We start from the raw sequence: 21,867 nt of genomic DNA on the forward strand, positions 1-21,867 counted from the left end.
GAGCACAAATCGAGGAATATAATTTAACAGTGCTTTTCCTTTGGGTGTGTTGTGTGTAAACCACATTACCAGAGTGTGTATTTGGGAAACAATAGCCATTGTCTCTCAAAGGCACTCCTGAGGAATTAAAGGAAGCAACCCACTTTTTCAGCGTAGCTACAAGCTTTCACTGTATCAGTAAATAAAACAGAACCCAGTCAGTTCAAATATACATAACATTACAGTTATAAAGGCAAAATGGAGTTGAGGGGCATGACTAGGCTTGGTTGTTATGTCAACAGCAGACAGTGGGTGGCTGGTTACAGTCAGTGGGACTGTGTGGGTTAAAGGGATCTGGCTGGGGAGGAGTGTGTGTGTCTGTGTTTGACGGATTTGCCTCAGACCTTGTTTTTACCCCGTCCTGCGCTCCCCTTTCAACCTCCTCACCCCGGTATCACCAGACAAGGGCCTCTTGGCACCCTGGTGACTCATGCCTCACAAAACAGAAAATCTGCCCCCACAACACCCCCTTCCCCAGCCCCCCCCTCATCCCTTCCCCTCTCTATTCCCACCAACTAAAGCACAAGGAAGGGATGAGTCACATCAATAAAGGGGCCTGCCATGCAAAACCCGCCCAAGCTGTCAGCGTTCCCTTTTAAAGCTCTTTATTAGCAGAATAACGTCTTGGAGGAGTGGATACTAGTGTTAAAAGTCTCTGCAATTGTAATTAAGCCCTCGTTTTGCAGATGATGGCACTCTGGGCCCTTAAACTGCCATACGATGAGCATCAGCCTCTATGGCTTTGTAATGGGAAACACATTGGTTTTCCAGTATGCGGTCTATTACGGTATGGGGTGGAAATGCATGGCACCATGGCCCCGCCCCTATGGCGTTTTTCGCCTGTGGTTGGTTAAATAGTTTTGGCCTAAGCTGCTGCTTAGCACATGTAGATGTCAGAAATCGTTATTGGATTACGGGCTGATGACCCATACTGAGCTTCGTCTCCTCGCTGCCTGATCACATGACCCGTCTGGAATCGCACACTGCTAGAAACGGGACAGGAAACTCACTCACTTTTGCTGCTGTCCGGAGATGTGCGTCTACCGGTCTTAGCTTAACACCCTTTTCTTAAAAACATTATTTTCAACTAGTGTAGCCTACAGGAAAAGGTAAGGCTATATTTTTCCTAAGATACTGTAATATCTCAGTGGCATACCCTATTTCTCTCACTTATTTTATTCTCCTCTCCGTGGGTGCTTGCACTTGATGGCAAATCGCTTTGACTTGCCACGAGTGAGAGACTTTTATAACGGAGACTACTGGCCTTGCCTGTTTGCTTGCTGTCTTCAGCAGCTGAACACTGGCACCTGGTTTTCTCACTGTGGACAAAAGTTTCCACCCTCCTCCCTCAGGAAGAATGTGAATGTCAGGACCTGGCAATTTGTTTGACTGGCTCTTCCCAGGGTGCAAAGGGAAGGAAGCTGATGCTTGAATGTCTCTATGGGGTCGTTCCACTTCAAAAGGCACAGGAAAGACATTTTCGACACCCACCATCTCCGATTGTTAGAAGATTACGTAGATAGAAGTTACGTAGTTCAGAATACATAAGACTAAGCACACACAAAATACCTATTTTGGATTTATTTTGAAAGTCATCTTTCATTGACAAGTTATAAGTGAATTATTGATGCCCAGACCTGGAAAAGCATCAGATGGCTTCCACAACTTGCGAACGACATCAGAAAAATGGAATTGATAGACCTAACAACTAGAAATGGGCAGATGTTTTAGTAAGTTGTGTCAGGTGTGGTTACGGGACATTTCCAAGTGTCCCTAAACCTCTCCAAAGTGGCATATGTCTGTAAATTTGATAATTCCAGTACTATTACATATTTGCAATCCCTAAATGCAATTTGTTCAGTATGAAAACAATTTTTATCAGTCTCACTCAAACATGGGTGTTATGGAGTATCCAGGGTACATTACCTCTCCAAAGTTTCCCGAATGTGGTAATTGTTTTGCACAGTGGATTTGCCTAAAAATGATTGAACTATAAAACTACATTTCTTGTGGTGATGTCGGGGGACATACAGAGGATATCCAAGTGTTTTCTCAACCTCTTCAAAGTGCTTGAACGTTTAGCCAAGGCATATCCAATCTATTCGTCCCACATGCAAATGAACTGTTTACAAAAACAATATTAAAGCAACAGATATACATACAGAATTATAAAAATGTCTTATCATACACCAACTTGTTTACACACTATTTTTTTGTTTACACAAAAAATAGAAATAAACAGAACTATTTACCAATGGTGTTCACTTTACATCCCAGGTGCAGATGATTAGATTATCACGACATCACGGCACAAGCTACAGTGAAGTGCAGTCTTTTGAAGCAGTCCCTCTCTGCCAGGAAACGGAAAGCGAACTGGCATTTCGGACAGAAGATCTGGCATTTAACTTCCCCCACCCCCAACCTGTGTTTTGTGCAATGCTTGCAGTTGTTCCTTTTGGCATGTGTGTTGGATAGTGGCACTCACCTTGAATATGGAGGGGGGGGGGGGGGGGGGGGTTGTAATGGTTGCAAGGTTGCTTTGAGCCCCCAATTCAACCATTTCCAAAAACCAGCTGCTCTCGGGAAGGCCAACCTTATTGCTTTGGCCGTCTGCTTGTGGAGAATGAAAACATTTACTGTAGCATTGTCCACAACTTCCTGGTCTTGTGGAGGCTATTACCAGGTCGACACCCCCCATGCTGGCATTGTAGTCCTTCACAGGAATGGGGACATTCTTCCTTTTTCACCCTCCTTGAGACATGTTTGTTGAATGCCTTATGCTGTATGGTGAGCATGGTTACTTCCCTAGTGTCCTTCCATTTCACAAAAAGCAGCTTGTTAGTCCTGATCCAATGTATGGTCCCCCTCTCCGCTGTCTTTGTCATGACCTTTACCTTGGTCTTGGGGAAACAGATTTTCTTAGGACAATTGGTGCCACAAGCCCCTATTTTCTTTTTCAAGATGTCTATCAAAAGTGGATGTAGAACCATCCGATGGGATGATTGACATAGCAGTTGGGGGTGAAGACCTTGACCGGCGGGGGCACTTGCTGGGGAGGGGTGGCTCCCAAATGTCGTCATCCAAATCCTCTGTAAGACACACGGAATTACAGTTGACTAAATTTACAAAACGACATTACTGTAAAGTAAAAATACCAAGTCTAAACCCTATCTGTACAGTGACTCACATAGGTGTGAAGCACACACTTCCAATCGAAACAGTAACACAATATAGTAAACAATGGCCATGAGAGTTTAGTGGCCTCTCCAAAGTTACTAGGATAAAACTTGGAACAGCAAACCGTGAACTGATATGAAACATAGAAAATAATTACTTTGGAATTATGTAACATTGAAATTATTTGTTACATAGGCCTATGTAAACTAAATCCAAAGCACAAAAAGCAGACAAATTGTTAAACACGAAATACATACAGTAAATTCATGAAAATAATTTACTTACAGGTCTAAAAGTGGTTCCAATCCTTCTAGAAAGCAATCTTCGTCGGCCGAGGCGACACACTCATTGTCCAAATTGCTCCCCTCATCCGAGTCCGACCAGTATTTTATTCAAAGGTTCTATGTTGGTATATTTATTCATAGCTGCTGCCTTTTTAGCTTCCTGTTTGATATTCTTAGTTTAACTTTTTCTCCCCCATAAGAAGCCATCTTTTATGATAAAGCGAGGAAATTTGTTTACGATGTAATGTAGCCTGCTTGGTGCATCTCGTCTCTGAGCCAGGTAGCAATAGTTTGCATTACACATTAAAGGTTCTAGGCGTTGTTTTGTCCCACCCAGATCAACTGTTTATCCCTGGAAAGCTTATCTCATTGGCTACAAAACTGTCAAGGTGACATAGTAGCCAATCCCCTGTGTAATGGATGCCTACAGCGCGTAAAGCATGAGGATGTAAGGAAATAAATAGGCCATAGTAGCGAAGTAATTACAATTTAGCAAATTAACACTGGAGTGATAGAGGTGCAGAGTAGGATGTGTAAGTAGAAATACTGGTGTGCAAAAGAGCAGAAGAAGTAAATAAAAACAATATGGGGATGAGGTAGGTAGATTGAATGGGCTATTTACAGATGGGCTATGTACAGCTGCAGCGATCGGTTAGCTGCTCTGATAGCTGATGTTTAAAGTTAGTGAGGGAAATATAGTCTCGATTTTTGCAATTAATTCCAGTCATTGGCAGCAGAGAACTGGAAGGAAAGGCAGCCAACGGAGGTGTTGGCTTTGGGGATAACCAGTGAGATATACCTGCTGGAGTGCGTGCTACGGGTGGGTGTTGTTATCGTGAGCTGAGATAAGGCAGAGCTTTACCTAGCAAAGACTTATAGATGACCTGGAGCCAGTGGGTCTGTCGACTAATATGTAGCGAGGGCCAGCCGACAAGAGTATACAGGTCGCAGTGGTGGGTGGTATATGGGGCTTTGGTGACAAAACGGTGGATGGCACTGTGATAGACTGCAATCAAATTTTCTGAGTAAAGTGTTGGAGGCTGTTTTGTAAATGACAGTGCCAAAGTCAGTTTTACAAGGGTATGTTTGGCGGCGTGAGTGAAGGAGGCTTTGTTGCGAAATAGGAAGCTGATTCTAGATTTGATTTTGGATTGGAGATGTTTAATATGAGTCTGGAAGGAGAGTTTACAGTCTAACCAGACACCTAGGTATTTGTAGTTGTCCACATATTCTAAGTCAGAACTGTCCAGAGTAGTGATGCTAGTCGGGCGGGCGGGTGGGTGCGGGCAGCGAACGGTTGAAAAGCATGCATTTAGTTTTACTAGCATTTAAGAGTGTTTAAGAGGCCACGGAAGAAGTGTTGTATGGCATTGAAGCTCATTTAGAGGTTTGTTAAGTTTCCAAAGAAGGGCCAGATGTATACAGAATGGTGACGTCTGCATAGAGGTGGATCAGGGAGTCACCCCCAGCAAGAGCGACATCGTTGATATGTATTGAGAAAAGAGTAGGCCCGAGAATTGAACCCTGTGGTACCCCCATAGACTGCCAGAGGTCCGGACAACAGGCCCTCCGATTTGACACACTGAACTCTTTCTGAGATGTAGTTGGTGAACCAGGCGAGGCAGTCATTTGAGAAACCAAGGCTGTTGAGTCTGCCGATAAGAATACAGTGATTGACAGAGTCAAAAGCCTTGGCCAGGTAGACGAAGACTCGGTTGGTTTTCGATGTTGCCATTTAAATGATACATCATAAAATAACATTGGCAATAGGCTAGATGTGTTCCTACCAACGTAAGGATTCATGTAATCCCCCTCACCCCATGTAGCTATAGCTCAAATACAGACCAAATCGAAGCTTACCTTGTAAGATGTTTGCTGAAAACGTTGTGTAAAATAAAAATTTTGACTCTCGGGGCTGGTGATCAATAACGGTAGGTCACAGGCAGACAATTAAGACATTCTCATGATCTGTGGAGTCCCGTCTTTCGGTGTGTTTCGACATATTCCCCGTTTATTTCGTTAATGGTTCACAACGCTAACCTTAATGTATGGAGCAGCCATCTTGAAATTAGGTAATCGGCTCGGCCTGCCCTTATACATTAGTATGCCCATATGGTAGTAAGTCACACCAAAGATTTTAAGTCACAGATCAATATCCAAGATACTCAGCTTCCTGCAAACACCCTGCTTTTGCAGATAGGGCTACCATTCTCATACCAGACTGAATTGAATAAGAAAAATCGAATAAGGTCCCCAAATATGATTGCACCCAATTTGACCTTGCCTAATTTATAGGATTCAGATAATATTCAAGAAATATAGTATACAACATTTGTTTTTTCCTACCAATGAGTAAGACATGAGTAATCCAATAACATTGTCAAAAGCCACCCACATACTCCCCACACCCTATGCCAATCCCACCCCAACAACCAGTATACAGTATCAGTTCTCTGTCTGACAAGTAGTAGGAATATGCAGTTTGGAGTATTGCTTCTTCATACTATGCAGTCTTCCCCGGTTCAGAGAAATTTGACATTGAAGCCACATACATAATTTACCATAAATTTAGTCTGAAAGTACCAGATGCCGCAGTTACTGCTGCTCTCTCCTACACCAATTACATTTCAACAATATGTTTCAGGAATGCCAATCGTATATGTTTCTAACCACTGAAATGATTGTGGGTGTCATGGCTTGGCTTGCTGAAATTACATGGAATGAATATGGCTCAAGACATGATTGGACACTATTAGGCTATAACTACTACGCTTAGGAGCTCTTCCTCAGTTTTATAACTGCAAAGCATTTTCACTCAACAGATATTCCAGACTTTCCAAAGCATTGGGCTTTGCATCTGTTTTAAACAAAAGTGTTTACTTACATGTTAGTGCATATGCTTCACTTTAAACCAATTAATTGTCAATTGAGTGTTTGTGTTATGAACTGCACTTGGTCATTAGCCTAACATGGTAATTGAGTGTCTTGTTAAAAAGGTGTTACCAGACACTTAAAGTGAATCAGCATTTAGGGCCAGTGTTCATAACATTGGTGCTGCGATTCATGTCATTTAGAGACTGATGTCTTGCAGTAGCTGTGGTTTCTGGGGTAGATTTTAAAGGGGTAGTGCAACTAACTGATAATAATTTGATAGATGAACTGACAAGAGCTTGTGTACAACCAGAATTGTGCCTTTTTGAAGAGATATCCCAGTTTTGACATTCCTTTGAACTAATTTCAAGAGTGTGACTATCACATGCATACTGTCAGAAATGCATGCAGCCAAAGCAGTTTTTTCCCTTGCTCCCAAATTGATCCAAGGGTGGTGGCTGCATTCCTGCCCCATGTTCTTGTGTGGACATGCGAGTTCCTAAAGAATCTGTAGACTAATGGACTACAGGTCAGTGGTTTGGCCCCAGAGGCAGCTTTAATGCCTGGGCCTTGTCCAAGACTATAAAGAATGAACACATTAACTTGTTCATAAATGCAGCTAACCTCCAAGGTCCCATGTGTGGTATGTTTTTCCAAAGATGGCCCGTTCTTCACACGTTTAGATATTGACACCAATGAGCTGTGAGGTGGACTAGGAAATGGGATCCTGTCGTGTTGTGACCCCCCCCTCCCTTCTACGGTTCTTGTTGTATGAAATGGTGCTGTTGCATGAGTAGCTGGTGAGAAATTTCTTACAACACTCAGCTGTTGTAATCCGTAAATCAGCTGTGATTATCATGAATAGCATAGTTGCTAAATCATCGCCGCTGCTAAATCATAGCTGCCCCCCATGTCATGGCACGAGGTCCCTATTTTGTTAAAATGTTTGAGTCACTGAGATAGCATAAGAATAAGGCATAAGCCATAGCAAAATGTGTAGAATTGCAGGAAACCAGCTTTAAAACAATCAAATGTCTCCAGCAAAGAGGATAGCCTCTAAAACCGCATCATTGGCCAACCCTCCCCCCTTAACTTTGCACACTGCTATGGTCCTTAACCTCGAAGACCAGTCACTAAAGTAGCCTGATCCTGTCCCTTTTTGCCCCCACCCCCTCACACACACACACACTCATGTCGACAGTCCCACTATCACCTGCACCTATTAATGTACACGGTGAACTATGAACTCTGTATCTGCTTTGTAAACTTTCAAACCAGGGAAGGGTGCATTGACAGCAGTGGTGGAAAAAGTACCCAATTGTCGTACTACTAAAAGTAAAGATACCTTAATATAAATGACATAAGTAAAAGTGAGTCACCCAGTAAAATCCTACTTGTGTAAAAGTCTAAAAGTATTTGGTTTTAAATGTACTTTAGTATCAAAAGTAAATGTTATTGATAAAATATACTTAAGTATCAAAAGTATAATTCATTTCAAATTCCTTATAATAAGCAAACCAGACGCCACCATTTTCTTGTTTTTTAAATGTATTTACGGATATCTAGTGGCATGCTCCATCATTCAGACATCATTTCCAAACGAAGCATGTGTTTGGTGAGTCCGCCAGATCAGAGGCAGTTGGGAAGACCAGGGATGTTTTATTGATAAGTGTGTGAATTATTTTCCTGTCCTGCTAAGTATTCAAAATGTATCGAGTACTTTTGGGTGTCAGGGAAAATGTATGGAGTAAAAAAAGTTGTCAAAAATATAAATAGTAAAGTACAGGTATCCAAAAAAACTAAAGTAATACTTTAAAGTATTTTTACTTAAGTACTTTACACCACTGATTGACTGCACTTCATTTGAACCTCATGTACGTTCAAGTTTTGATCACGCGGACTGGAATATGTTCAGATCAGCCTCAGAGGACAATATTGACCTATACGCTGACTCGGTGAGTGCGTTTTATAAATAAATGCATTGGAGACGTCGTACCCACTGTGACCATTTAAAACCTACCCTAATCAGAAACCGTGGATGGATGGTGGTATTTTGCGTAAAACTGAAAGCGCGATCCACCGCATTTAACCATAGAAAGAGGTTTGGATATATGGCTGTATATAAACAGTGTAATTATTCGCTCTGCAAGGCAATCAAACAAGCGAAATGCCGGTACAGGGACAAGGTGGAGTCGCAATTCATCGGCTCATACATGAGACTTATGTGGCAGGGTCTACAGGAAATCACGGACTACAAAAGTAGAACATTTAAACTTGTTAACCCTCGCAAGGCTGCTGGCCCAGACTGCATCCCTAGCCGCGTCCTCAGAGCATGTACAGCTTGCTGGTGTGTTTACAGACATATTTAATCACTCCCTAGGGGGCTCTCGGAGTGCGGTGTCAGGAAAACAACCTCTCACTCATCGTCAACAAAACAATGGAGATGATCGTGGACTTCAGGAAACAGCAGAGGGAGCACCCCCCCCCCCCCCTATCCACATCGAAGGGACAGCAGTGGAGAAGGTGGAAGGTTTTAAGTTCCTCGGCGTACACATCACAGAAAAACTGAAATGGTCCACCCATTGAAATGGTCCACCCATCCACCCAACAGCACCTCTTCAACCCCAGGGGGCTGAAGAAATTTGGCCTGTCACCCAAAACTCTGACACACTTTTACAGATGCACAATCGAGAGCATCCTGTCGGGCTGTATCACAGCCCCTGATGTCACAGGCAGGCCAAAAAGATAATCAAGGACAACAACCAGCCGAGCCACTGCCTGTTCACCCCGCTATCATCCAGAAGGCGAGGTCAGTACAGGTGCATCAAAGCTGTGACCGAGAGATTAAAAAACAGCTTCTATCTCAAGGTCATCGGACTGTTAAATAGCCATCACTAACTCAGTGAGGCTGCTGCCTACACTGAGACCCAATCGCTGGACACTTGAATAAATGGATCACTAGTCACTTTAAACAATGCCACTTTAATTAATGCCACTTTAATAATGTTTACATATCTTACATTACTCATCTCATGTACATACTGTATTTTATACCATCTACTGCACCTTGCCTATGCCACTTGGCCATCACTCAGCCATATACTTATATGTACATATTCTCATTCACCCCTTTAGATTTGTGTGTATTAGGTAGTTGTTGGGGAATTGTTAGATTACTTGTTAGATATTGCTGCACTGTTGGAACTAGAAGCACAAGCATTTCGCTACACTCGCATTAACATCTGCTAACCATGTGTATGTGACCAAGAACTGTATTTTCAATGACTCTGATTTTAAAGCCTATTTAGAGCACAGGCTATTGAGTTCTCAACTCCATTTTGTTTCCCTATGTGAATCATCTGACCTGTTGGATTTGTTACAGGTCAAAAGGCTAAGGCGACCGTAGATTAACTTTAGGATGGGATGTCATCGTAAAAGATCATGGGGAAAGTGTCTTCCATCAGAGTTAAGGGTCTTTAATCCACTGGGCTGTAGTAGTGTCTACCCCCATGTGGCATACGGGCTCCATAAGTGGATGGACTCTTTAAAAAAAAAATATATATATATTTTATTGAATGTTTAAAGCGTACAATATACTTGTAGTTGTTGAGTTGCTTCACTGCATCACATTACTCATCCAACAGACTCCCATACAGAGCGACACACAGAAGCAACCAGGAACACCCTGCTCAAGGGCATGTCGACAGATCTCCCACAAGGTCAAAACGGTGGACTCTTATAACTGCTGAGATTTGCGAGTGATGGGGAAAGCTGCATGCTAACTCGGGAAAGAAAAAAAAAGAAAACATCATGATCATGGATTGAAGTTTCAATGTGAGGGCAAATCTGCCCTTTTGAACCCACTTAAAACCAGTGCCCCCTCATCACCCGACACCCCACAAGACCGAGGGTTTTGGAGAGTTGCCTAGCTTATGATGAATACAATGCTGCCATTTTAATTGTGCTTTTATGAAAGAGGATATGACTCACTTGGCCATTGTTGAGACAGAGGTTTTTCTCAAGGCCCACAACCTCTCCCCTGGGGCAAGGACATGTCAGAGCTCACTCATGCTGCCAAACACTGGATGTGTACTTTGTTTACATGGCATGGTAGAGCCATATTTACACATCCAATCTGGACAAGCCTAAATGATGGTGTGATTGACTGGTGTTGTTTAGAATAAAAAATAAATAGAATACTATCTTCTTTTGCAATACATAGAAACGCCATGTTTTGGGGTTTTATCTCTTCGGACACATTGACTGTTGTCACTCAACAAAACCACAAAACAAAGATATGTGGTTTGCACAGCCATTACTTCTACTTCATGGAAATAGATGAGGTCTGTTCTATTTTGAGTTTTTCTTCTTTAATCAGCCTAACATCTGTTATTTTACAGGGACATTACTAGTGTCTCTCAGACACTGGCTTATTGAGAGAGCTTCTCTGTGCCTTTTAGCTTTGCATGTTCCTACATGCTCTCCAGCCATGGTGCAACTTATTTTTTGAATTACCATAAGGTAAAGGGTAATTAAAATAAAAAAATGTTTTACATGTCTTTGGGTGAGTTCACTGTTCCCTAATAGGGGTGATAATATCTTCAGTATGACTCACGACTTTGATTTTCTTCTCCTTGTTCGGTTGAAATAACAAAGTCGGCTTCCAAATAAAGCAGGCTCTTTGTTTTCGATCTGCACGATCAAGATTTAGTGTGTTATTCAAAACTCCTTTTATAGGTAGTGCGAGTGTAATACAGAGTGGACTCTGGGATGACTTTGTGAATTACATCAGCCTATTCAGAGGCCCGAAATCAACATTGAAACCTCAAGGGAAATGTTGCCTTAATTAGGAGATTTATAAGCCTATGTTTGGGATTGATATTGGATGAGTTAGAAATCAATGGCGGCATGAGTTTTCGATGCCCCAGAGACTATCTACTCAACTCCGGTCAGGGAGAATCCCAGGGTAGTGAGTTATGAAGCGAGATGAATTAGCAGGCTAACTTGGGTCGAAGCAACTCCTGATTTTTATCTGGTGCTCAAACAAAGGAGACTCTGTAATACAGTGCTCGAACTGGCCCAGCACCAAGAAGAGCAGTGGTCACCAACCTTTTCTGAGTCAAGATCCCTTTCGCAGTCAAAAAGCAAGCGGAGATCTACCGCTCCGATTTAAAAAATAAATAAACGCATAAATAAATCATGACTTTAAAATTGTAGCATTAACCTAATAAAAACAGTTCTGTAGGAATGAGGTTTGTGCAGCAGGACTAATACATGATCACAGCATATTGTCTATATGCCTGGCCTGGGCTGCCAATATTATTATTCTCAGGAAATAGTATATTTTCCAAACTTGAGCTTTGATAACAAAATGGGTAAGTTGGTGTCGTGCTCATGAGGCACAGCTGAGCATAAATTGAAATAATACTTTATTTTGCTCGACTGATGGGGCCTGCATCTGATATTCATGGTGCTTTCAAGACAACTGTGAACTTTGAATTCGAGTTGTACCTCATCCACATCTGCCTCATGCACAAATTCACATGGTTCGTTTGGCCAGATAAAGTGAAATATTCCTTGATATTAAAATGGACATGACGAGCTGCTAATAATAGTAATAAAACTACAGGGCTGTCAATACACTTGGCTACTCATTAATTGCAGCTGCAGCACCAGTGGAAGTAGGGGGAAGCGTGTTTTTATGTTTTGCAATAGTGTTGAATTAAAAAGTGTTGACAGTCCTGAATAAAAACTCACTCATAAACACCGCAGATATTTGCTGTATTCTTTGACCATCTCTCTCTGGTCATGGTTATACAATCTCGCGTAGACTTGTACCAAACTTTGCTGTGGCTGGGGTCGTGGAAGCTAATGGCACGGTGATTGGAGCTATGCACAGTAAGCGCACTCGATTTAGCCACAAATCTCCCGGTCTGCCAGGTAGGCAGAGTTTTTGTATCATAATCGACCGGTTGGTGATGGCTGAAGTAGAGCTTTCTTTATGATCAAGAAAATCCTATTTTGTTTCCAAATATTCCATCAAAAGTTGGAGCAAGTTTGTAAACTCATAAAGCCAATTAACCCCAGGGATTCCGCTTGTCCTTACATCATCACAGGCTAGAATGAAACATTGAGCAGGGAGGAGAAGGTGCACTGCTTCAAATTGATTTCGCTTTTATTATGCTACAGTGCCTTCATAAAGTATTCATACCCCTTGACTATTTTCACATTTTGTTACAGCATGAAATCAAAATGTATGCATTTTCCCCCACACATCTACACACAATACCTCATAATGATAGTGGGAACCTGTTTTTTTTCACAAATTTTTAGCAAATTTGTTAAACTTTTTCAATATAGAAATATGTCAAATTAAATGAGTATTCACACCAGAGTCAATACTTTGTTGAAGCGTCTTTGGCGGTGGTTACAGCTTTGAGTCGTCTGGGGTGTGTGTGGATCAGCTTTGCACATCTGGATTTAGGAATTTTCTCCCATTCTTCCTTGCAGAGTTTCTCAAGCTCTGTTAAGTTGGATGGGGAGCGGCAGTGAACAGCAAGTCTTTCCACAGATTTTCAATGGGATTCAAGTCTTAGATTTGTCTGGGCCACTCAAGGACTTTAGTATTCTTCTTCTGAAATCATTCCAGCATTGCTTTGGCTGTATATTTGGGGTCATTGTCCTGTTGGAACCTAAATCTTCACCCCGGTCGAAGGTCGTTTGCACTCTGAAGCAGGTTCTCGTCAAGGATTTGCCTGTATTTGGTTCCATTCATTGTTCCCTCTATCAATACCAGCCTCCTTGTTCCTGCTGCTGAAAAGCATCATCATAGCATCATGCTGCCACCACCATGCTTCACAGTAGGGATGGCGTTAGATGGGTGATGAGCTGTGCCTGGTTTTCTCCAGGTATAGTGCTTTGCATTTAGGCCAAAGAGTAACATTTTTGTCCCATCAGACCACATATTTTTGCCTTATGCTCGGAGTCCTTCACGTGCCTTTTTCCAAACTCCAGGTTTTCTGTCATGTGAAAACATGTTTTCACTTTTTCATTATGGGGTATTGTGTGTAGATTGGTGAGAGAATCTATAATTCATTCTGAATTCAGGCCGTAACACAACAATATGTGAAATAAGTAAAGGGGTGTCAATACTTTTCTGAAGGCACTTTAGGTCACTGAATGGCTGGTTGTACTGAATGTCTCTTCATAGCTAGAACCTGGCATCAACTCCTACACAAGGTCAGCTAATAGTTTAGTTTTCATCCAGCAGATTTTTACAGTATGGGTTTGTTCGGCTGATGTCTTCAAGCTGTTCCAGTGGAGGTATTGTGGTCCTCATTGTTCCAACAACAGTTTGATAGGTGGAGGAGGGTGAGGTCAAGACACACACATGCTTGCTCACACACACACACAGATTTGTTGAGAAATATTTCCCAGTCTTATTTTTTAGTGAAGGGGGTGTGCGTAATTTCTTGGTCCACTATTTGGCTCTGCTGGTGGTTGGTGTATATTGGGAGATTTATGAACCCCTGTCACCATTACAGAAATGGTCCCCCCCAAGACTGAGCTAAATTACTCTAGTAGTGCAAGGAATTGCCAGGGACCTCACGGTATGATATTATCACGGTGCCTAGGTGACGATAAGCTATGTATTGCGATTCTCATGATACTCATTATTCTATATATGTATTGTGATTCGATGTTCCAAATATGTTGCTCAACATATACAGTATGTCTGCTGCAGAGGGACAAGAGAGCCATGAAAAAACGAGTTTTGATCAGTCTTGGAAATAAAAGTTCTGAGAACAAATGGGCTCCCTATTTAAAAATAATATGGAGAATGAGCTATGAAGGAAAAACACTAGAGTTTTGGTGCGGGTACAGCAAACTAGTGCAAAAATGATATTGTGATATTGTCAATACGGTATATTGTCAAAAATAATATCCCAATATGTAACTATCGATTTTCCAATATTCTACAGCCTGACACCCACCTCTCCTGTTCTCCCCCTTCCATCCACTACCTTCTCCCTTCTGCAACCCCTCTTCCTTTCTCTTCTCCTCTCTCATCCCACCTACTTTCTTCTGACTCCCCCTTCCCCTCTTGCACAACCCTACCCCCACACTTTCTTCCCCCCTCTTTCTTCTCTCCTGTAGAGTCCTTGCCTCTCTACTCTCCCCCTCTCTCTATTACCCCCCCCCCCCCCCCCTCCTGACTAAGCGCTATTGAATGTGCAATCCCAGATGTGCTAAATTACCCCTTGCCCCTTTACTGTAGGGATCCCAGAGCGTTACGTTAACCCCCAGTCCCTGCCCCCACTTATATAAACATACCTCCACATACCCATTACTTTCTCTCCAGCTCCTGGGGTGTTTTTGTGCTTTGTGTATAGTGTTCTGGGCATGCCGATGGTTCACTTGGTTGTGTGGATTTTTACTGGTGTGAGTTTATTTGCGTCCGTAATTGTGGAACGTCTCTTAAGCCAAGTGGCTTTTGCTGTTTTTGTAAGCCTGTGCAGTGCTTGCCGTAGTAAACATGGAATGATTTGTAGCGTTGGATGCCATTCAAGTCCAGATTAAGCAAGGATATGTGCCTCCAGTTAACTGAATGTTGAGAAACTGTAGATTGAGAATTTCTGCTGGACGGCTGTTTTCCCACTCTTTTTCTGATTCTCTCTCCTCTCTCTCTCCCTCTCCCTTTTCCTCTATGTGAAGGGATTAAATATCCTTTGAGAGGTTATGTGAGAGTCTCGGTGCGGCAGTCTGCTGTGGGGCCTGTATTGTCTTTGAGCTGAGTTGGCTGACTTCACTCTCACCGGGGGTTCATTAGCTGGGGTTGAGCTAGGCAGGGTTGGGCTCTTGTTTATCCAGGCAGTTACATCCAGTTCCCATTGCACCCAGCAGAGACTGTATATATCTTAATGGCCCAGTCCTGGTGATTTTGTTAAGTGTTTGGAAGTCTCACATAGCCTTTTCGCTTGTTGCAATACAAACGTTGTCTTTCTTGATTTGTTTCAACAGTGAGATGATTTTAATGACGTGGTCCATCATCCTTCGAGGGGAGACCAACTGCAAAACCATCAACGTCTGAACAACTCTTGTGACTCCTCTTGTGACTCCTGGTGTCCAGTGGAGAGGAGGCTCCTCAACCCCCCGGATATTTAGTGAAGCGAGAGGACTTAAAAGGAGGCACAACAAAATGGATGCCGTAGACACCATCCAGAACTCTGCCTTGGAGACCAAGGCTGAGCGCATCGCCCGCTACAAAGCCGAGAGGAGGAGAGAGCTGGCGGAGCGTTACGGAAACACTGAGGAAGTCGGCTCTAAATACACCAGGAGGGAAAGGAAAGCTGGTGAGACTTCTGAGAAAGAGAAGCCGGAGGACAGAAGCTCCAAGTCCGAGCAGATGTTATCTAGCCGGGCCACCAGGAGTAGGTTGGAAGACCGCGAAGAGTCTGTTGACAGCGAGTCCTCCCAGGAGACCGGGGGGGATGAGGAGGCCCAACTGGATACAGCTGCCCCCTCAAAGCCTGCTGCCACCAAGAGGCTTAACTCTAATCACAGGTGAGTCCATTCAATTCCCCTTGTCCACTCCTGGCTCTTTTGCAGCCTCCACCCGCCTGGTTTCAATTGACAGTTGTTCTGCCAGGGGGTTGGACGTTGCTATAGGGGCCTTTGGGGCACCCTGTCTGGAGACTAATCTAAGGGGAAAGCTGCCAATGTCAGTGGTTCATCACCATACACCCCTCCTTATAAGAGATCAGGATAGGTTAGTCATGCTGCTATCATATCACTCCTTTTTGGAGGGAACCATTCTGGAATGTCCAGAGATGGACAAATTCAGTCAGTTGGGAAATGGCACATATGCCAAATGCTTTTGCTGAGACATGTTTTGCTGCATGTTATGACATCTTAGCTTCTTGTTATGGTTCAATTTACAGCTATTCATCGGAATGGGAGTGTTTTAGCCTTTTCGAGAATAAAAAACATGGAAATGCTGCATAGGGAGTGGAGATTTGGGAGCAAAACTCATTCGCTGCCAACATTGTCCTCAATGTCTGCACATGGATGAAGCAAAACATGTCCTTTCCTCCATTTGGGATCTTTTCCCTGTAATCATCCCAAATATTCTGCCTAGTGTGCATAAGCCTGTTGGCTCCTGACAAGCAGCTTGAGGGGATGAGTGTAGCAGAGGAGGGGGAGATGGACAGACTGAAAGAGGAGAGAATGAGTGAGAGTACGGGGTTGAATTTGAATGAGTTAGAACATGCACCATAGTTTGTGCCAAAGCTTCCAGCCCCCTCCTTATTGAACTAGATAAGTCTGACTGACAGCTCGTCAGATCTTATCGTCTCCTTACTACATGTTGATTAGGAAAGGCATGCACTCATTGTATTATGTTGCAATGCCCTCCCGGAAGACCTGTGGCATTTTACATGTTTCTTCACATGCAGTCAAAGTGTAGTTATGCAGAGATATTAAGCTTGAGGGTGTTGTCGTGCTTGCGGGTCGCTTAAAAGTCTACATTCTGACCTAATCGCCAAGTCTCTTTGTGGCCCATGCTGTTGAATCAAATCAAATTTTATTTGTCACATGTGCCGTATACTACAGTGAAATGCTTACTTTCAAGCCCTTAACCAACAATGCAGTTTTAAGAAATCCCCCCCCCCCCCCCAATTTTGTTTTGTTTTGTTTTTTGTAAGAGCTAAGAATAACAATTAAAGAGCAGCAGTAAAATAACAATAGTGGGGCTATATACAGGGTGTACCGGTACAGAGTTAATGTGCGGGGGCAATATGTACATGTAGGTGAGTTAAAGTGACTGCATAGATAATAACAGAGAGTAGCAGCAGCGTAGAAGAGGGGGTGCAATGCAAACAGTCTGGGTTGCCATTTGATTAGCTGTTCAGGAGTCTTATGGTTTGGGGGTAGAAGCTGTTGAGAAGCCTCTTGGACCTAGACTTGGCGCTCCAGTACTGCTTGCGGTAGCAGATTACAGTCTATGACTAGAGTGGCTGGAGTCTGACAATTTTAGGGCCTTCCTCTGACACCGCCTGGTGTCTTGGTGTGCTTGGACCATGTTAGTTTGTTGGTGATGTGGAACTTGAAGCTCTCAACCTGCTCCACTACAGCCCCGTCGACGAGAATAGGGGCGTGCTCGGTTCTCCTTTTCCTGTAGTCTACGATCATCTCCTTTGTCTTGATCACGTTGAAGGAGAGGTTGTTGTCCTTGCCCCACATGGTCAGGTCTCTGACCTCCTCCCTATAGGCTGTCTCATCGTTGTCGGTGATCATCGGCAAACTTGATGGTGTTTGAGTCGTGCCTTGCCGTGCAGACATGTGTGAACAGGGAGTACAGGAGGGGACTGAGCATGCACTCCTGAGAGGCACCCGTGTTGAGGATCAGCGTGGCGGATGTGTTGTTACCCACCCTTACCACCTGGAGGCGGCCCGTCAGGAAGTCAAGGATCCTGTCGCTTAGTGATGAGCTTTGAGGGCACTATGGTGTTGAATGCTGAGCTGTATTCAATGAATAGCATTTTCACATAGGTGTTCCTTTTGTCCAGGTGTGAAAGGGGAGTGTGTAGTGCAATAGAGATTACATCATCTGTGGATCTGTTGGTGCGGTATGCAAATTGGGCAGCTGGGCAGCTCTCGGCTGTGCTTCCCTTTTTGTAGTCTGTAATAGTTTGCATTCCCTGACACATCAGATGAGTGTCGGAGCCAGTGTATTATGATTCGATCTTAGTCCTGTGTTGACGCTTTGCCTGTTTGATGTTTCGTTTGAGGGCATAGCGGGATTTCTTATAAGCATTTGGGTTAGAGTCCCGCTCCTTGAAAGCGGCAGCGCTACCATTTAGCTCAGTGCTAATGTTGCCTGTAATCCATGGCTTTTGGTTGGGGTATGTACGTACAGTCACTTTGGGGACAACGTCCTCAATGCACTTGTTGTTAAAGCCAGTGACTGATGTGGTGTACTCAATGCCATTGGAAGAATTCCGGAACATATTCCAGTGCGACACCGTAACATTGTTGTTTTTGTTTGCGGGTGTTAAGTAAGGCAGGTATGTTGTTGTTGTTGTTGTTGTTCAGGTATGCTCAGATGTTAGGGTCAGGCTGGTTTGCACACATTCACTGAACCCTCTGACTGTGGTTGTCTAAAAGTGGAATGGTTTAAAGGAAGCCATTAGTTATCTTATCTGTTCTGGAGTAGAAGGTGAAAGACGGACCATGCTTTATTTTTGTGTAGGTGGTAGGGCTGACCACATTTAGTCGACTGGTCGATTGTTTGGTCGATAGGCTGTTGGTGGACCAATTATATATATTTTTTAGTCGAGCAGTGGCAATATATACAGAAATGTATGGTATATCAAATCAAATCAAATGTTATTTGTCACATACACATGGTTAGCAGATGTTAATGCGAGTGTAGCGAAATGCTTGTGCTTCTAGTTCCGACAATGCAGTAATAACCAACAAGTAATCTAACTAACAATTCCAAAACTACTGTCTTATACACAGTGTAAGGGGATAAAGAATATGTACATAAGGATATATGAATGAGTGATGGTACAGAGCAGCATAGGCAAGATACAGTAGATGGTATCGAGTACAGTATATACATATGAGATGAGTATGTAAACAAAGTGGCATAGTTAAAGTGGCTAGTGATACATGTATTACATAAGGATACAGTCGATGAAATAGAGTACAGTATATACGTATGCATATGAGATGAATAATGTAGGGTAAGTAACATTATATAAGGTAGCATTGTTTAAAGTGGCTAGTGATATATTTACATAATTTCCCATCAATTCACATTATTAAAGTGGCTGGAGTTGAGTCAGTGTGTTGGCAGCAGCCACTCAATGTTAGTGGTGGCTGTTTAACAGTCTGATGGCCTTGAGATAGAAGCTGTTTTTCAGTCTCTCGGTCCCAGCTTTGATGCACCTGTACTGACCTCGCCTTCTGGATGATAGCGGGGTGAACAGGCAGTGGCTCGGGTGGTTGATGTCCTTGATGATCTTTATGGCCTTCCTGTGACATCGGGGGGTGTAGGTGTCCTGGAGGGCAGGTAGTTTGCCCCCGGTGATGCGTTGTGCAGACCTCACTACCCTCTGGAGAGCCTTACGGTTGAGGGCGGAGCAGTTGCCGTACCAGGCGGTGATACAGCCCGCCAGGATGCTCTCGATTGTGCATCTGTAGAAGTTTGTGAGTGCTTTTGGTGACAAGCCGAATTTCTTCAGCCTCCTGAGGTTGAAGCGGCGCTGCTGCGCCTTCTTCACAATGCTGTCTGTGTGGGTGGACCAATTCAGTTTGTCTGTGATGTGTATGCCGAGGAACTTAAAACTTGCTACCCTCTCCACTACTGTTCCATCGATGTGGATAGGGGGTGTTCCCTCTGCTGTTTCCTGAAGTCCACAATCATCTCCTTAGTTTTGTTGACGTTGAGTGTGAGGTTATTTTCCTGACACCACACTCCGAGGGCCCTCACCGCCTCCCTGTAGGCCGTCTTGTCGTTGTTGGTAATCAAGCCTACCACTGTTGTGTCGTCCGCAAACTTGATGATTGAGTTGGAGGCGTGCGTGGCCACGCAGTCGTGGGTGAACAGGGAGTACAGTAGAGGGCTCAGAACGCACCCTTGTGGGGCCCCAGTGTTGAGGATCAGCGGGGAGGAGATGTTGTTGCCTACCCTCACCACCTGGGTGCGGCCCGTCAGGAAGTCCAGTACCCAGTTGCACAGGGCGGGGTCGAGACCCAGTTTCTCGAGCTTGATGACGAGCTTGGAGGGTACTATGGTGTTGAATGCCGAGCTGTGGTCAATGAACAACATTCTCACATAGGTATTCCTCTTGTCCAGATGGGTTAGGGCAGTGTGCAGTGTGGTTGAGATTGCATCGTCTGTGGACGTATTTGGGTGGTAAGCAAATTGGAGTGGGTCTAGGGTGTCAGGTAGGGTGGAGGTGATATGGTCCTTGACTAGTCTCTCAAAGCACTTCATGATGACGGAAGTGAGTGCTACGGGGCGGTAGTCGTTTAGCTCAGTGTCCTTAGCTTTCTTGGGAACAGGAACAATGGTGGCCCTCTTGAAGCATGTGGGAACAGCAGACTGGTATAGGGATTGATTGACTATGTCCGTAAACACACCGGCCAGCTGGTCTGCGCATGCTCTGAGGGCGCGGCTGGGGATGCCGTCTGGGCCTGCAGCCTTGCGAGGGTTAACACGTTTAAATGTCTTACTCACCTCGGCTGCAGTGAAGGAGAGACCGCATGTTTTCGTTGCAGGCCGTGTCAGTGGCACTGTATTGTCCTTAAAGCGGGCAAAAAAGTTATTTAGTCTGCCTGGGAGCAAGACATCCTGGTCCGTGACTGGGCTGGATTTCTTCCTGTAGTCCGTGATTGACTGTAGACCCTGCCACATGCCTCTTGTGTCTGAGCCGTTGAATTGAGATTCTACTTTGTCTCTGTACTGACGCTTAGCTTGTTTGATAGCCTTGCGGAGGGAATAGCTGCACTGTTTGTGTTCGGTCATGTTACCAGACACCTTGCCCTGATTAAAATCAGTGGTTCGCGCTTTCAGTTTCACGCGAATGCTGCCATCAATCCACAGTTTCTGGTTAGGGAATGTTTTAATCGTTGCTATGGGAACGACATCTTCAACGCACGTTCTAATGAACTCGCACACCGAATCAGCGTATTCGTAAATATTGTTATCTGACGCAATACGAAACATATCCCAGTCCACGTGATGGAAGCAGTCTTGGAGTGTGGAGTCAGCTTGGTCGGACCAGCGTTGGACAGACCTCAGCGCGGGAGCCTCTTGTTTTAGTTTCTGTCTGTAGGCAGGGATCAACAAAATGGAGTCGTGGTCAGCTTTTCCGAAAGGGGGGCGGGGCAGAGCCTTATATGCGTTGCGGAAGTTAGAGTAACAATGATCCAAGGTCTTTCCACCCCTGGTTGCGCAATCGATATGCTGATCAAATTTAGGGAGTCTTGTTTTCAGATTAGCCTTGTTAAAATACCCAGCTACAATGAATGCAGCCTCCGGATAAATGGTTTCCAGTTTGCAAAGAGTTAAATAAAGTTTGTTCAGAGCCATCGATGTGTCTGCTTGGGGGGGGATATATACGGCTGTGATTATAATCGAAGAGAATTCTCTTGGTAGATAATGCGGTCTACATTTGATTGTGAGGAATTCTAAATCAGGTGAACAGAAGGATTTGAGTTCCTGTATGTTTCTTTCATCACACCATGTCACGTTAGCCATAAGGCATACGCCCCCGCCCCTCTTCTTACCAGAAAGATGTTTGTTTCTGTCGGCGCGATGCGTGGAGAAACCCGTTGGCTGCACCGCCTCGGATAGCGTCTCTCCAGTGAGCCATGTTTCCGTGAAGCAAAGAACGTTACAGTCTCTGATGTCCCTCTGGAATGCTACCCTTGCTCGTATTTCATCAACCTTGTTGTCAAGAGACTGGACATTGGCAAGAAGAAT

General features: G+C 44.0%; 1 protein-coding gene across 2 annotated transcripts in view; it reads left to right on the forward strand.

The window, feature by feature from the left end:
- Positions 1-21,867, forward strand: part of LOC139368246 (supervillin d) — a 113,888-nt gene that overhangs the window by 19,259 nt on the left and 72,762 nt on the right. The window contains exons 1-2 of one of the 2 annotated variants that reach the window (XM_071106953.1): positions 954-1,148; positions 15,393-15,935. In XM_071106953.1, coding sequence (XP_070963054.1) covers positions 15,571-15,935 — 365 coding nt within the window. In that variant the 5' untranslated portion in view covers positions 954-1,148; positions 15,393-15,570. Of the gene's footprint in view, positions 1-953; positions 1,149-15,392; positions 15,936-21,867 lie in introns of those variants that run through there. The other variant, XM_071106952.1, reaches the window with a different exon arrangement.

The sequence above is a fragment of the Oncorhynchus clarkii genome, chromosome 16, assembly GCF_045791955.1.
Source record: "Oncorhynchus clarkii lewisi isolate Uvic-CL-2024 chromosome 16, UVic_Ocla_1.0, whole genome shotgun sequence".
Lineage (NCBI taxonomy): Eukaryota > Metazoa > Chordata > Actinopteri > Salmoniformes > Salmonidae > Oncorhynchus > Oncorhynchus clarkii.